General features: G+C 34.1%; 1 protein-coding gene across 1 annotated transcript in view; it reads left to right on the top strand.

Moving 5' to 3' along the window:
* The window catches only part of LOC120604618 (protein unc-13 homolog C), a 348,907-nt gene that overhangs the window by 252,830 nt on the left and 78,488 nt on the right, over positions 1-17,589 (top strand). Inside the window, exons 20-21 of the mRNA XM_039865545.1 lie at positions 2,863-2,940; positions 15,804-15,892. Of these exons, the coding sequence (XP_039721479.1) occupies positions 2,863-2,940; positions 15,804-15,892 (167 nt within the window). The remainder of the gene's footprint in view (positions 1-2,862; positions 2,941-15,803; positions 15,893-17,589) is intronic.

Below are 17,589 nucleotides of genomic sequence, written 5' to 3'. Positions count from 1 at the left end.
TTCCACAATATTTTTCTCCCTAATTACTGACATCTTGACCAGTCTTAGAGTTTCATTCAAATGCCAAGTATTATTTTAGCTTTTCCATGAAAGAATATTAATTAGCTGTTTAGTTTATGCTTTCAGCTGAGACAAATTGAAGTTCTTTTGTACATTTTTGTCTATACATAATTATTGTTACAGATTTATTTCAATATTAAGAATACTGAAACATTTTTTCTTTTCTCAGTATATGTATGGCAATATACCCATTTCTTCTGCAAATGGAGCTAGACACTTAAAGAGAAACATCTTTTAAGAGATAACGTTTGTTTTCTTGGGTTAGAATTAAAGTCAACAGTTATACAAAGTATCTGTAGCAGAATAATTTTTTCTCTACTGTGACATTTTAAATTGGAAATGTGTCAGAAGTTTTTAATCCAGTTTCCTCACATTCCAGAATACAGCAAAGCAACATTATCTAAATCAGAATTACTTGATTTCGAGTCTTTTTAAAAATCTTTTTCAACTCAGAAACATAATTTCATCATGTAGAAATGGCCATAGTCTTAACAAAACTAACTTTCATAGTCATTGTATGTTAAGTTCCTAACTTTGTTCCAAATTTAGATGAAATGAAATGCATTATGATAGTTTTAGGGGGAAAAGCCAAAATATACAAATTAAAAGATTACAACTTGGCTTCAGACATAGGTTATTTTATCTAGCTTAACTCATCAATAACTGATGCTGTGTGTGAGATTAATTTTTCCCTTTACTGAGGATGCTGGTTTTTGTTTTCCCATTTACTACAGAGGTGTTTAAAGTAAAAGCTGTTTCATGATTAAGTTTAAGGTAGATTTGTGTAATTCAATTCTCAGTAGTGTTTTGATAAATATATTCAATAAAATTGCATTTTGAACATTTAAAAGTCAGAGAAAGCTTAGCTCAAGGGGAAAGTCTGATTTTTATCTCCTTCTGGATAAATGAATTTCTTTTTTCTATGTAGCCCTACCTGGGATCAGTAACAATCCATGCCAAGCGAGCCCAAAGGCCAATGTTTATTTTGTTTCTTAGTAGCTCTTTTCCATCAGAAGTGATCATATTAAGAAGGCTTGGAGGTTGAATTTTTATTTATAAAACTAGTGTTAGAGTACTGTTACATGTACCAAAAAAGATCAACTTGAATGTTAATATCGAATAATCATAGAGGACTCCACCCCACTACTTGAGACCTACAGGAAGAAAGAAGATAAAACATTTCACCTATATAGTCATCTTGCTTTTCATTAAGAGTCATGGTCTTATTTTGACTTTAGTTTCCTCCCAGGTGGGATTGCCAGAATCCAAGCCAAATCTTCTCCCATTGCAAAAAACAAACAACAAAAATTTATTTCCTAGTGGAAAAAAGACCGTTGCCTCAGTTTGTTGACTTTGGGTCAAGATACCGAATCCCCTGAAAGTTTGGCCATGCATGTTATGGGATAGGACTAAGCCTAGGTCAGGTGACTCTCAATCATGGCAGGGTATTTGTGAAACATATGGTTCAGCTTACTGAACAGCATCTATGGGAGACAAATAGATATATGTCTTTAGAAACTAAAATAGTTAAGGATTGTAATCAAGGAAACAACAGAAGTTTAAAAATGTTTCTGCAAATCAAAGTTAGGATGTGGTCACTTTGAGTAGAAACTTTTCAAAGGTCAGTAATGCAGTTAAAGCAATAATAAAATCTTTCCACCGATGAGAGCTAACACCTCTCTAATGTCCTGTAAGTCCTTTGCATGCCTCTCTCTGATTCATTATTGGCTTATTTCTCAGCAACTTGGAAGATATACCAATTTTCCTTTTCTGTTTTTCTTTCCATTTTTCTTTCCGATCTACTGGCTCTTTAGAATTTGATTTTCACTATGCCACAAATGTTAAATTATTCTAAAACTAGTCTGAATTTTTTTTCCAATTATAAATTAAATTCTACTCTTCTAAGTTCACATCTAGCCTTATCACGAAGCTTTGCATCTTTATGCTATCGTTATATTTCTACCTCTTTAGAAACAATAAGTCAAGAAACATTTTGTAAGCAAGTATAAGATTCTGTGCAGTACTCTGTGAGAAAAAAAAAGCAGAAAAAGACACAACAGCAGATATGGTACATTTATGGTCAGCTTGTGAGACAGTGAAAGGCAACTCAAATGTAAAGTAAAATAAAATGTCGAGTGGCAAAAAGATACAATCCAGGAACGAGAAGGCTATAACCTGAATGATGGATATGATTCAAATAGTCAAAGAGACTACGTGAAGAAACCACCTGCTAAGCTAAGTCACAGCATCTGGAAAGTGCAGATGTTTTGGAGCAAATGAACTGCTGAGAGTTGAGAGTTAATCATAATGCAGATGGAGATGATAAAGAAATATGCTTTGGAGCCAAATAATGAAGGGCCTTCAACATGTGGACTTTATTTGTAGCCAAAGAGAATGCATTTAAGGTGTTTTTAAATTTTTTTCTTGGATTTTTAAAGTTCAGTAGTGTTTTGGTTTTTAAAAAAGTAAAATAAAAAATTTTAATCTGTTTTTCTTATAAACAGAATTTGGTTAATTTCTACTTATAAAATGTCATGTTAAGAGTAAAAGAAACTTTAGTATTAAGTCTTCAATGGTTTATTATCTGAGTACATTACTAAATGTAATTCTTCAAAGTGGTCATTATATTTTCCACCCTTCATTCTTAACTCTTAAAAGCATATTAAAGTAGCAGAATTTATTTGCCAAATATAATTGGATGTTGGTGATAATTGTATACCATTACATTTAAGGTAAACTCATTCAATAATCGAGTGTATGAAGGATTCTCACACTTCTTTTTCTTGTTTCCTCTGTTTAAAGCCCTGTATATTGATGAACAATATTCAACAATTGAGGGTCCAGTTGGAAAAAATGTTTGAATCCATGGGAGGGAAAGAGGTGGGTATGTTTTTATGCCTGCATTTGCCAAATACCTACTTAGAGATCATTAGCAGCGTATCTCTTTGCTATAGAAAGTTTCATAATCAAGTTTTACATGATTTAGCTAAAGGAGAAGAAATGACAATTGTTTAAAACCCCATTAACAACTAAAGTTAATTATTATGTCCACAACAGAATACTTCAGTAAATACATTAGCAATGTGAATGGGAGGAGGAAGATGATCGAGAGCCTTTTATAGTGTATATATAACAATATATATACAGAATTAAATATATATATGCTAATGATCTGCAAAGCTCTACAAATTGCAGATTTTTAACTGTATTGTGGAACGTCAACTTGATATCGATGTTTGCTCTGAAATGTATTTTGTGACATTGGTGGTTTTGTATATGTGGTTAATTTTTCACATCAAAAAAATCTGTGTCAAAAATGTGTCATGTGCTGTGTCTGTAATGTGTCGTGTCTTTGTCTAACGTCTTGACTTGCAATTCCACGAGCAGAAGAAGGAAGGAGAAAGATTCTTTTATGAGGTTTGTGATAGTAAGCATCTTATCTTTTACCTGGCTGATTTCCCCCCTAACCCTAAAGACCATTGCACTTCCTACTTATTCTCATTTGCTTATTTAGATCAGGCAGACAGTGACATACTAGCTGTGCACCTGCCTCTTCCTACTGTCACAAACAAACATGAGCATCTGGGGAATTGAGGACTGGACATGGCGTCGAGAGGGAAGGCATGTAGATGGCATTCTCCCATCACCAACCCCTCCATAAAGCAATCCCAAGGGTAGCTAGCACATGGGATATTTCTGTTTAAGATTTTATTTACGTTGTTCTTTATTGTGGTAAGTGTGTGAGATATATGTAAAACCAGGTTGGATTTCAAAGCAAAGATTCCTTTTATTTCAAGATGTACAAAGCCAAAAATGCTTCTTTTAAGATTGAGCCTCTTTACATATGAGGTTGACCCCAAGAAGACATTTATACATTTTTCCTCCAATGTCTTTTTCATCATCCTCAGGCCTTTTTGTCTTTTAAAAAATAATCTATTTGTTTGTTTGTTTGTTTGTTTGTTTCTAATTAAAAAATGAACTTGCTATTTAGCATCCTACAAATGAGAAGGACTAGGATATATGTGTGAAGATGTGACACTTCAAAAACAAACTTTTATGAACCGTGTTGCCACTGCAGTCTCATTTTCATTTGAACAAAATAAAGCTCCATTCCCCAAAGTGTGTTATTGGTTTTGCATAGTTCGAGAGCGTCAATCTCAGTTTTATAATTTTTTGCTGAACTAGGTGAGCGCAAGCAATTGGTGGTCATAATTAGAGATTCCCTTTGATGTTTTATATTTGGACTTTAAGTCCACTTACTGTTTTGAAAAGTAATGACGAAATTACTGATTTCTTGTGAGAAATTGTCTCTTTTTTTTTTTAATTTTAAAGATCACAAATCACTTATGTATGAAGTTATATTTAAAATGCCATATTTCCAGAAATCTCTCCTAATGCTACTACTATTTTATTGCTCTTTGTGGCTGAGCTCTAATGTGAGTGATATGTTGCCAAGCTATGTATTAACTAGACAAATCATACTTGTACTTAAACTGCGTGGGCCAAACTACTCGCTAACCAAAGTTGTGGGGTGGCTTGTTCACCAATCAAAAATGGTTTCCTTATTTCAGATAAAATCTCCAACTTGAACTGTGCAGGTTTTGCATTATGAATTTAGTTGCAAATCTATGGCTACATCTCAGAACTCATCTTACTAGAGAAAAAAATGAACATAGAAATACTGAGCTTTGCTATTTTCTCCATTTAAAACTCTTGCAGTGTCAATTGCTAAACTTCTCACACATAATTTAAAGGGGAAACTAAATGAATGTCTAGCTTCTAACAGTGTAACTTTAAATTAGAGGGACAGCATGGACTCTAGATCCTTTCTTTTCTAAATTTAAGTATTTTTCATCCCTCCTTCCCTCTCTTTACCCTCTTCTATGTTCTCTTGTCTCCCTTTCTGTGCAGTTTCTTTTCTCTCATTCTTTTCCATTTTCATCTCTTCTCATCTGCTGGCAGGAGGAAGCAAGACCTGAACCTAGGTCTGACTGTAACATAATATGCAGCATCCTGGACAGAAATAAGCTTTATTATTAATACAGAATTGTATCAGAGTTGCTGGCTGCTACATGTAGTTAGCCTCCTTTAGGCACCGGAATCTCAAAATAATAGAGGCCTTCCAATTCAGTTATCTATAAATGGCAATTTCTTGAAAGGTTTCTTAACAGGGCTTTTATAAAGATGAAAGGGATTTTATTAAGAATGACAGAATTCATCCTGTGATCTGAAAAGTAAATATGGCATTTATATGGGTTTATTCAGTGGTCTTTAAAGGTAATACAACGTGTACTAGTACCAGTCCCCAGTTTTTCCTCGCAGTAGAACTGGTCGTAAAACCTTGGCTGGTATCACTAAGGGAAACTTTCCAACCTAGATCTTATCCTTCCTTTTGAAGTTAACTTCTTATTTTGTCCCCCACTATCTGTTAGGATGTGCACTCCTTGCTACAGAAATCTAATTAGCAAATGATTGCTTGCACACTTGGCTCAAAATAGTTTTTAATGACATGTGTTCATTAGTTGGCTTCTAACAGTGTCGCTTGCGTCTAATACTATCTGCAAACTGCTGGCCACTTGTAGACCTCGTTGCATGATGCTGCAGCTCTCAGCCGCTGTAACGCAACTGTAGTTGGGACAGCAGCTTTTTCTTTACAGGATCAGTCTCTTTTCCCTCTGGAAACAGAAAAAGTGTCTAAAACCTTTTTTTGGTAGAAAAACCCACTCTCTGTATGGAGTCCAAGATGGAAACCTTGTAGCAGTGGTATTGAAAATGGCTCCCAAAGTAGTCATATTAATAACTGCATGCATAGTATCCTGTGAGCCATATAGGCACATTCTTTTCCAATGTCCAATTTAGATTTTAAAAAGAAGGAAAAAAAACACTAAATTTCTTCCCCTATAAAGTGATTTTCCAACACAATTCCCTACATACGAATTAAGAGCATATTTTGGTGTAACAACCCTCTGGTTACTCTAGAGAATTTAAAAAAAAAAAAAAGTAAAAGTTAAATTATTTATACTACAGTGCCCATACTGTATTACCCATGCCTTTATAATACATTAACAACAAAAGAATTATCAGTATGCCAGGTAAGAATTTTCATTCATTGGCGAATGAATGAAATTGTTATTATCCTATAAAACTCAAATAGCTCACAAGTAAAACATATATTTTGGTTTATATTATTTTAATAGCTTAGTTATTTCATGAATATAACTTCAGTACATATCAATTGCAAATAAATACCTAGTCTGTATTCACTTTGTCATAAACGCATATTGCCTATGGGAAGAACCTGGTTGCATTTCCTCCATCTGCAATATAATTTGTACAGGTACATGAAAAAGAAAATCATATAATCCAAAATTTAATTTCTTTTCAGGAAGCCATAATTTGTTCTGAAACTACAGAACTTGTAATGTAGTAATTGACTTACAAGTATTATAACTGTGCTGTGTCAGCAGAAGATGCTTTACTCCTTCAAAATATTATGCTGATACAATGGTCTTGAATGGTAGGATCCATAATTATCCTTAGGCCTACTCACTTGTTGACAGCACTTCAAATTCTAGAAATTAGCCATTATTGAGACATTTAAGGGAAATAGGGAGTTTTTTTTGCTGCACTAGATTCTCTCTGCTGCTGACCACAAAGCAGACCAATTAGGTATAACAATAATATTATTTTTATTGATATGTCTCAAAAAGGGTTGAATCTCTTTGTGATTTATCTCATTGTGGTAGCCTTTCCTGAACAGGGCCAAGGAATCTGGAACATAACCCATCTACCCTAAAAAAGTGTGTATTTTAATGAGGAATTTACTTATTCTTTGGTTTCAGAGATGTATATCAATATTGCTTTTTATTTTTTAATGATGAATTTGATATGTCAGTTAGAAACTGCATCTGACTGTCCAAAAGCATATGCATGTAGCTGGTTAAAATTCATTGTAAACTCTTTTAGCCATATGGAGTCAGTCTTCAGCTAAGCAACCCTTGACCAGAGAGGACAGAAGTTAACTTCTGTCACATTTTACTTAGCTCTATCTTCTCAGCTTTATATTTGCTGGGCAACAGGGTATTTCTTTAAAAGAAATAATACTCCATGCCAATAGTTCTTGAACTGTAGCATATATCAGGACTACCTAGAGAGCTTATTAAAACACACATTGCATAATTCCATCCCCAGAGTATTTGATTCAGTAGGTCTAGGGTGGGGCCTGATTTGCATTTGTAACAAATTTCCAATGATGCTGATGCTACTGGTGAGGGGACCACATTTGAGAATTACTCCTCTTTGCTTTTAGAACAGCAACCAGATAATTAGGAAATGGCTCAGAATACTCCTTTGTCTGATCCGTGCACCACTCCTAGCTGATCTACTTTTGTGTTTTGGATCTTGAGAACACATGGGATTCAGTGTGTTTAAATGGACCTTGAGACAACATGCAATAGCACAGGCAAATATTTGTATTAAAGAATATAACCTCACAATATAGGTGGGCGATTTGCAGTCATATATAAATACCCTACAATTTTTTTTTTTAACATCTGGACTTATGCTTACATTTTATATATAATCTTATTTTAAAAGGTGGTATAGTTGTAAAGAGGCTAAGCTTTACTCTCAAGTTTCTGATCTGCTCACCTTTTATCTTCATCATAAATAGAAATGTATTTTACTAGTTAATACATTAATGAGAATCTGCTGTTTTTCTTTTTCCAGCAATTACAAAATAAAATTAGTAAAGTATGTCTTAAATGTTACTAGATAATAAAATAGACAATTTTAACTAGTTTTATTATGTCCTCCCTTTAATCTTAAAATGTTTCCTAAAGCAATTCGCAACATTTTTTCTTTTTAATTGAATTGTCTGTTGTTATCTGCTTATATTTACTATATCTGTAGGTGACAGGAGTTAAGAAATAAAAAAGATTTAAAAACAAATGCCTTAGTCCTCAAGGAGCTTACAAGGAGTCAAACCTTGTAAAACAGCAATTAGAGCAGAGATCCCATTTAGCACCCATTGAAAGAGATATTTAGAAGCTAAATGTTCCCTTTCCTGCCTGGACTGCTTTAAGGATCTTTTTCCCGAAGGTTGGCTATCTCATGAAAAACAGAGGTTAGAGCACACTGAACATAAAGAATTTACGCCTTCATTAGGTCATACAACACATTTATTTGCTAAACACCTATTATGAGCTGTAAATGTTACTAGGCACCAGAAGTACAATAATTACTAGATGAAAACCCTACCCTTAAAGAATTCTAAGTTTATTAGGGGAGTCAGATCAATTAAAAAGGTAAGGTTTGTGGGAGAGAAGCCCCATAAAACTTTCAAAACTTGAAAATATACTTCAAATGAAAGTTGCAGTTGTTGTATCTTATCCCACAACAATTCAAAGAATAAACTCAAACCCTTAGCCTCTTATAGTATAAATAAAGCTCAAAGGTGAGATGTCATTTGGCTGAATGACAGTTATTTTTAGTTTCATGGCAGCAGACAACAAGGAGGACTGGATGTTTGAAGTGCTGAGCTTTTATTGCAGCAGCATGCAGATATTGCCTGTTTTCTTTCTCCTCCTAACCATCACTGCAATTAGAGTTAACAAATTGGACCTAATAGAAAATTAAGAGAATAATGTGGTCCAGAGGCCAAATTGCATTGACATGGTTTAATAAATATGATTAAGACTCTAGCACTACTACCACATAAAGTTCAACTAACTGCTAAACTTGTGAAATTAAGAAAAGGTGCTACGTAGGAGGCTAAGAGGTTTCTGGGTGGGTGATCCATGTCAAAATGAAATACAGACCCAGGCAGGTGCCACTTATTAACCTCAATCTCTAGAGTATTCCAGAAAGATCAAGGGTCACTCTTGTTCTGCCAAGTCTCTCTTTAACATAACCTCTCTCTAAATCTTAAGAAAACTTGAGAGAGAATACAAGCCCCAGCCAGAAGGGAGAGAAATAGAATTTTGATTTACTGCCGTTTTCTATACTAGACTTATTTGGTGATGTTGCGATCCCCCCTTTGATTGTTTATGCTGCCTTTTAACAAACTGTAAGTCAATGCAGAAACTGGTAAAACTTACTCCTCTAACCCAGCCAATCCTTCCTCTTCCTCTACTTAGCAGAGTGGAACGTATATTCTGTGTCTCATTTCTTCTACTCCTGACTTATCCCCACTCTGTCCAATTTCAGTTAGCCAGTAACTGAAGCTAACAAGCCCAAACTTCCTTTCCAGTCAAGTTATTATACGTGTTTGTTTTTAATGACTATTTTTGGAAGAAAATTTCTTAATATAGCTTTTCATAGTGCTGCCTTTCAATCCTCATGTGGCCCCAAAACATGTCATGTGGCATGACACATTATCTAGGCCTTGTTTTCCCCCACCTGTAAGAAAGGAATTTGAACTGTGATTTCTGAAGTTCCTTTTAGTTCTAAAATCCTGTGGTTATAAGGAGAATAACCTTGTTAGCAATCCATCGAGTAGAGGGATAGTGTATGTATCGTAGGTGAGAAGGAAAAAAATGTCTATGAGAAAAGAAGTTCATGTCACTCACGTGAGGCTTGAAGTTAAAATATTTTTAAAGTTCCGCAAAATCGAAAAATTAATAATTTGTCATATATTCACGAACTCGAAAATACATTGAATAAATTATAAAAGATAAGGCAGTTTTTTTCCTTCAGTTGTCTAGGCTGAAACACCTAATTTAACATAACTCAAAGGCATTTGGTTGGCACAATGACAGGTGAATTTACTGCATACTATCTTTAATAAGGATGAGAGACGGCCACTAGTGTTCTTCAACATTCTGATACTAAGTAGTTGGAAGCATGAATTTATAGAACTGATGCCTCTACTACAACAGTTCATTCAAATCCGAATGGCATAAGGAAATGTCATAGTCTGTCTCTGAAAATTATCTTGTACGTTCTTGGGAGGGTCTCTCCTCAAAGAATAAAAGAAAAGAAAAAACAGGACAGAGCTGGGGCTTGTTTGCAGTTGAGAGGACCATGTATTTTATTTCTGGCAGTGTAGCACATGATCCATGCTGAAAAGCATAGCTCTACAAAGTGATTTCCATTTCAAGCAAAGTAACTTCTGGCTGGATTCACTAGGGAAATTTCCCTGATTTCTCAAACATATATTTTTAAAAAGTTAAGCCAGGCATTTTTAGATGAATCAATTTTTAAGTCAAATAGAAAGGTTGGAGAGAAGTGATCTTTTTAAAATAAAAGAAATAGCAAGAGCTCAGATAAGATTGTAAGAAATTGTTTGAAGTACTTTCCTGCTTGAAAGACACTAGGGGGGTCAGCAGGTGCCATGATCAGATTTGGGCTTTTTAAAAACTCTAGGAACAGGAGGATGCAATAGAAGAAGGAAAACAGGAGCGGGAGCACAACTTGGAGATAATTGTAATACAATCTGGATGAGTAAAATTCTGCATCAGAAAATGAAGAGAATAGACCGGATGGAGAAAACATTTCAGAGATACTATCAATCATATTTGGTATCTAAGTGAATGTGGAAGGAGGAGACAAGAGGAGTCAAAGGTGACTTTCACAATCCTGCCTTAAACAATTGTATGCTATCAATCAAATCAGAGACAATAAGAAGAGAAGTAAGTTAAGGATGGGAAAGTAATAAGTTCACTCTGATGTGCTGAGGTCATCAAAGTAGAAAGGGCAGTAGGCACATGGGAATACAGACCTGATACTCAGACATTCTTTCAAAGTTGTAGATAAGAGATTTGGGGGGCCATTAGCATAGAGGTGGTAGTTGATACCATGTAGGTGAGTGTGATTGCTCAAGAAAAGGATATAGAGTGAAAAGAAAAGGACTGGGAAGGCAAAATTGAAGGACATCAATATTTAAGGATAAACAGAGGAAGAAGAGTCAAGAAAAGAGACAAATCATGGGCAGAAAAATAGAAGTGCTAGAAGATAGTTTCTAGAGAAGCGAGAAAATAAAGAGTTTAAGAAATAAACAGTAGTATGAATGCAGGCTGAGTAGGATAAATGAAGTCACTGCATGTATTAATTAGGAGTTTATTTGTAACCTATATGTGAACATTTCAGTGGAGTCTCTAGAGCAGAAGCCACACTACGGAGACTTAATGAATATTTAAGAGATAAGGATGTGGAGGCAACAAGTTTTACACTTATGTTTTGTATAATTTGAAGAGTAGAAAAGATAATAGCTAGATGTCAATGAGAAAGTAATTCCAAATAAGTTGAGGTTTTTCTTTTATCATTTGTTCTATTTTTTTGTTTTAACATAAATGTTATTTGAGCGCATTTATAGAATGGGATAATAAAAATAATGATGGAGGGATGAAAGATAGGGATGTTTGCTGAAACAAAAGAAGGAACCAAGAACTCAAGTCGAACAACATTTTTTTTTTGGAAATGATGCTTGCTCTCTCACAGTGGTGCAGTTAGCATTTATTAAAGGATTTTCTACAAAAATCTTGAGAAGGATATGCCACCTATCAGAGTAATGATCAAATTTTTGACCCTGAGGAGATGAGGGTCAAGGAGCAAATGTCCTTCTTCATCTGCACTTTAGATGAACAAATAATGGAACTCTGATGAGCTGTATGTGAGGAGAGGCAGCCGAGGAGCCTGTGGAAAAGAGAAAGGAAATGAGATACTAATGACTCTATGGAGAGGGAATAAAACTCATACTAAAGATCCTTAACTTCTTTCATACAAAGTCTTTATTTTTTCAAGAGTTTGTGTGATCAAAAGAGTTTAAATGCCACTTTCCAAGATACTAGTATATCTCTAGCAAGACCTCAATGGTTGGTTTAACAATTGCCGTTGTAGAGGCTAAAATAACATGTTCTCCTTTTAGGTCCCTTAGGGGACTTTGTGCTGAAAACAAAGATGCTTTCTGGGTATGGTGACCATATTTTTGCAACCAAATATTAGGATGTAATTTGACATGGTCTGGCAATGAGACAGATATTTGAAATCAGGATTAAGTTAGTAACTCCAGAATATATGGTTTCTAAGAAATGAAAGATGTCAAAGGCAAAAGTATTAATAGCCAATGCAAATAAAGTGTCATTCCAAAGAGAAAGAACATTCTGGATATCAAGATTTTCTCTGAGGAAATCTGTTCCTGCTTCTTTCTGCCCTTACCACTTTCCTCGATATTTGGTAAATTGCCTAAGCATGCAGGACACTGAACAAGATGCCTGGATAGAAAGCTACCATGAAAGTTCTAACATGGAAGATTATAAAAGAACAACTGGAAGATAATGTTGTGTAGACAATAATAGTAAAAAGCACAGTGCAAAAACTGGAAGTCCTTACTGCCTGGGACGAGCAACATTTGGGAGAAGCCTTGCACAAAGAGGTGATAAGTGAATTGCCTTTTAAAGAAAAAGTAGAAGTGAGCTCTAAGGAAAAAAGAACTTAAAAGATACCTTGCCTGCTAGCTATCTCTTCCAGATAGGTCATTTATATTACCCCAGCTCCATGGGGTAAAATTTCTCAAAGATATAAAAATTCAGATCTACCTATGTATGACTAAGATTTATTCTGATCATTAGAACCATACTTTACTAGCCTAGATTGTGGAATTCCCAAACCTTTCAGAGTGTGGATAAAATCTCTTTTGAAAGCTTTGCTATAAATTCAGAATTTGATTCAGTATTCTCAAATTTTCATTGAGTATATTCCTCTTTACATGGAGCCATTTATTTTTTTCTTTTTCGTCAACCAACTAACTTGTTCATATACACATGCTGTTTCAGTTTCTAAATTAGAATAAATTTATTAATGTGACTTTTGAAAGCTCAAATTTTTTCTTGTCTTTTTTTGGCTTTTACTAACTCAATAATGAAGCAAAAAAAAGTACAAGTTAATTCTGATGTTTGATATCATGTGAATTATAGAAGTAGGCTAAGATTTAAACCTTTGTGGAAAAAATTAGGTAGCTTTTTACCTTTTCAAAGTAGCCAGTGGTTTGCAATATACACTTTTTGTAATTTAGACAATAAACTCTCGAAGCCCAAATTATTACTTTTCACAAACTTTATGGAGTTTGTAGGAGTAAGAAAAACTTCCTCAATTGTCATATAAAGAAATGCAGAAAAACTCAATAACTGGTAAAATTCCTGCCTAAAGAAATGTTTTTATAATTAGATGAGTATGAGATTTATGTCCATTATTATTGCAAAAACCTGCAATTTGAATATTGGCCTCAAAATTATTATTCCTATTTTGATGGTTTAATGATATGGTTTGGATCAGATAAATATCAAATGCTTAACTGAAACTAAAAGTTTTCTTTTTTTTCTTTTGATCTGGTTATAAACATTCTGTCTGCATCTAATTAGAAACTCATGCTTCTATCAGGAAATGAAAACTGTCAACCAATATTTAAATTGCTATAGTTTGACAGTTTCAGATTTTCAAGTAACATCCAATTATTCGATAAGAAATCTTCATTCACAAAATACCTAAGGTGAACTAAAACAATTTGTAGGAAAATAACATAATTTTATCCAACTGACATATCTAATCATTTTCATATGGGTTTAAGGTCATCATTGTAACAGAAGAACAAACTACCTCAATGTGTGTATCAAACTATTATAAAAACAAAATAAAGATTTTAAATAAACAACCCCATTTCCTGAAGAGAACTCTAATGTCTGAGCCATTTCCTTGGTGGTAGCAGATGTGTGGATGAGGAACTACCACCTACCACCCTACACATTTTGCCAAGGTGGAGGGAGGCTGAAGAAAACTATATGGGAGGGTTTCTCTTTCATTCCCTATTCCCCCAATACTTTTGTCCAAGTGAAATCAGGTTAAAATTGGTCTTAAGACAATATCAATAAAATATAAAAAAATCATTCAGCTTGCATTGTTGCCTATGATTGGGGCAGACAATCCACATATGTTTTCCTGGTTAAAGGTTGGGAGTTATGGTTTATTAGGCTAATTGTGCTTAAATATATATAGGTTTGAGATCTTTTTGAATAGGTACTATCTAATCATCTTTCTAAATCACTCACTGCCTTCCTACTTGTTGTAGCTGAATAGAACTCTCAGAAAGTAGGAGACTCAAGGACATTCTAATTTTCCAACTCCTAGAGAAATCTATATGGTGGCCTGTGTGTCTGTAGGTGAGAGCTGTGAGCCTATCTGATAATGGAGACAGAAAAAAGATATAGAGTCCAGAAAAATCATAATGGCTCTGATAGAGGGGCAGAAACTAACCGATCCTGAAATCACCTGGCTTTGAGTCAAAACTGACATAAAAGATTGGTTTGATATAACCAATAAAGTATCAGAGGCCAAATACAATTTTTAAATTTCTATTCCAAGGTTTTCAGTCACATCAATACAACTTAAAGCTACCTGGCAGCTGAGGCATATAAATAATACATCTCCCTAGCAGTTTCTTAATAATAGAAATGCTCTTGGAGGATTACAGAATCCATGTATACTACTTTTTGGTCCTGGGCTGATTCCCAGGGATTTAAAATGCTGTTGGGTCCTATATATATATTGGGTGTCCTTCTTAGGTTCCATTGCTTAAATTAAGTCCTCCTTTAATTGGTTCTACTTACAAGAGTTGTCTTTAGCCCATTCTCTTCTTTTTCAATAGTAGACTAGCTTGTGCAAGGTACCAATAGTAGGAAATAATTTCTAAAGACTCAAAGGAAGATTGGCTTAAATTTCAGAGGATATTCTAGATTTCCATTACATGAATTTCTATGAGCTTAATACAATACATCTATTATGTCTTTCTATTTTGACAACTCATTCACAAAAACATAATTAATAAATGGTAGATTTTTCTAAATTGTCGTTTGTGTTGATCTTTAATTACAAAAATATTCTGCCAAGTTAATGGATTGATGTGTTTGTTTGTGTTTATTTATAGTATAACTTATTTTGTAATATTGATGAACACTTTTCAGAACTGAAATCAGATAAAAAGTTGTCTTTTAAAGTTTGCACTGTAAGAACAAGCATAAAGAAAGTTATCTTGATTTAATTATTTTTTTTCTTTTGCCCCCAAATATGCTCAATAGCTTAGTTCCAAACTACAGATACTTGAACATTTAAAGAGAAATGTTAAATAAGTAAAATGTGAAAGTTTGAATCTTGAACTCTGAGTTGTAACTCAACATCCAGGAAGCGAAGTCAGGCCTGTCACTTCCAGAAACACGTGGGCACGCGTGGACACTTTGTTTATCCTATTCCATTTATTTCTATACTTGGGAAAACATGAAAACACCTTCAATTAAGATACAATGCAATACTCAAAAATTATTTTTTTAGCATTTTTTTCATTTTTAATGGGCTTATTTACAAAGATATTAAAGAAGAAAGTATATTATAAAGCAACACATAGATTCAACTAACATATTGTTAGTTTTTCTAAGTTATGAAGTTACCATGTCCTGAAGGTTATGTTGTTCTGCCTTGCATCCCATCGCTGAAATTAACAAAGGCTTTGCTATCTAGCTCTTATTTGTATGCATGCTGTGCATTTCGATCAATTTTTCCATATATAAAAACTTTTCTGGTTTATTTAGAATTTACTAAATTTCGCATTTGATTTCAAAGATAAAAAAAAAAAGGAAATAAAAAAGTATACATGAGTTTTAGTTTTTAACATTACCTTATAATAAGCAAAATGCATGCAAGAGAAAGGCGTGTTTTCTTAGTACTCCAAAATAATACTGTTTATGATCTCTCTGCAGCTAGATCCTGAAGCTAGTACTATTCTAAAAGAACTTCAAGTTAAACTCAATGGTGTTCTGGATGAGCTCAGTGTCACTTACGGTGAAAGGTAAGTTATTATCTAAATACTTTCTATTTCAGTTAATAATAATCGTTTCTTCAATTCTGTTTCTCTGACTGGCTAAATCCATTTAACTCTGAGATTTAATCTAAGCATCATCTCCTCTGGCAAGTTTCCTTGGCCCTGCAATCTGATAGTGATGTCTTGCTATGCGCTCCCTAGAACTCTGTGTCATTTATTCGGCAGCACTTACAACACTGTGCTTTAAGTTCTGGTTTACTCATCTGTTTCCCCCACTTGACATATGGCTCTTGGGGACAGAAACCATATCTCATCTCTGTTTGTAGTTCTAGTGTTTAGAACTTGGCAATTGGCTGTTGAAAGGACAGAGGGAGGAAGGAAGGGAGAAAACCTTTACATACGTAAGAAGTATGAGTTGCATTCATGCCATATATGTCAATGTGGTTGTAGTTCCAAATAACTGAACTCCAACTCCATAACTAAATTAAATCAGTATTCTGGGTTTTAGGGCTTAGGAATCTTAATGCAGTTACTCAATGAGCAACTACTGTCACATTCATACATTCTTTATTTTAAAAAATTAACTTTGCTTGTCATGGCATTGGTCTAAAGAGAGAGAAATTCATCCTATATAAATTTCATTTTGGTCCTATAGGAAAAAGGCATCATTTCATCACTAATTTTAAAATAAACAGGAAAGCAAACACATCTTTGAAGAGGTTCATTAATTTCATACAGAATTTGGTTTAAATATTAGCTCAATAAATGTCAACTTACTATTCTAAACTATGTGTTCAGTTATTAAATGAAACTAAAAATTACTCTTATCTGTGAACTCCACTCATCACTTATTATAGGGTTTTGGAAAGATACATCTTAATAAACATTTGTGGATTAGTTATGCCATTTTTAAATCAGAGATGCTAAAAAGAAAAAGACACCAAAAGCATCATATTTTTTTATCTTAAATATAAGAGTGAGGCAAAGTAAAGAAAAATCCCATACTTAGCCTCCTCTTCAGTATCTGAGGTGTATTCATTGTCTTTGTGGAGCCACCTTCACAGTTCAGGTGCTGAGTGAGATGTAGCCTTGCTGCACTGAGCTTGGGGTTGTCATTCTGCCTTCTGTTTTGTGTTGTTAGCTGACCTGGATGATCCTGCTTACTTGCTTACATGTTAATTTGAAGGTTTTGTTTACCTGGAGTTGGAGAGACAGACATTGTTCCAGACATTTAGGGCCTCATTAGCACTGACTTGGGTAACACTTAGCGATGAGGCCTTCAGTCAGCTATCTTAGGCTTACCTCTCCTTATACTAATTAATATAGGGTTAGCAGAAAGACTGTTGTCTTCAACCAGGAAGGCAAAAATAGAGATTGTTGAGCAAAGCCAGGGGGAGAAGAAAAGGGGCCAGGAATAACAGCTAGGGGTGTTTGCAACTTTATGGGAAATAAGATGACTAAACTGAATGGAAACTAAAATATAAACTAAAATGTATACTCAAATTGCTTTCTGTAATATAGCCAAATCATCTTTATGAATAATACTTTTTGTTTTGTGTTTTGTTTTATGGGAGAAATGATCAGGTTATAAAGGCTGAAATACAAATTATGATTTGAAAATGTTAGAGCAAACTTCAGTTAGGAAATAAGGAGTGGTGTCTTAGGATGGCACTCGAAGTACTTCATTCTTTTTTAACTTAGATTTAGAAAGATACCTCTTAATA

Source organism: Pteropus medius, unplaced genomic scaffold (assembly GCF_902729225.1).
Source record: "Pteropus medius unplaced genomic scaffold, Ma_sr-lr_union100, whole genome shotgun sequence".
NCBI classification, from domain to species: domain Eukaryota; kingdom Metazoa; phylum Chordata; class Mammalia; order Chiroptera; family Pteropodidae; genus Pteropus; species Pteropus medius.
The sequence above is the reverse complement of the archived record's forward strand: the minus strand, read 5'-3'. Positions and strand labels throughout refer to the sequence as shown.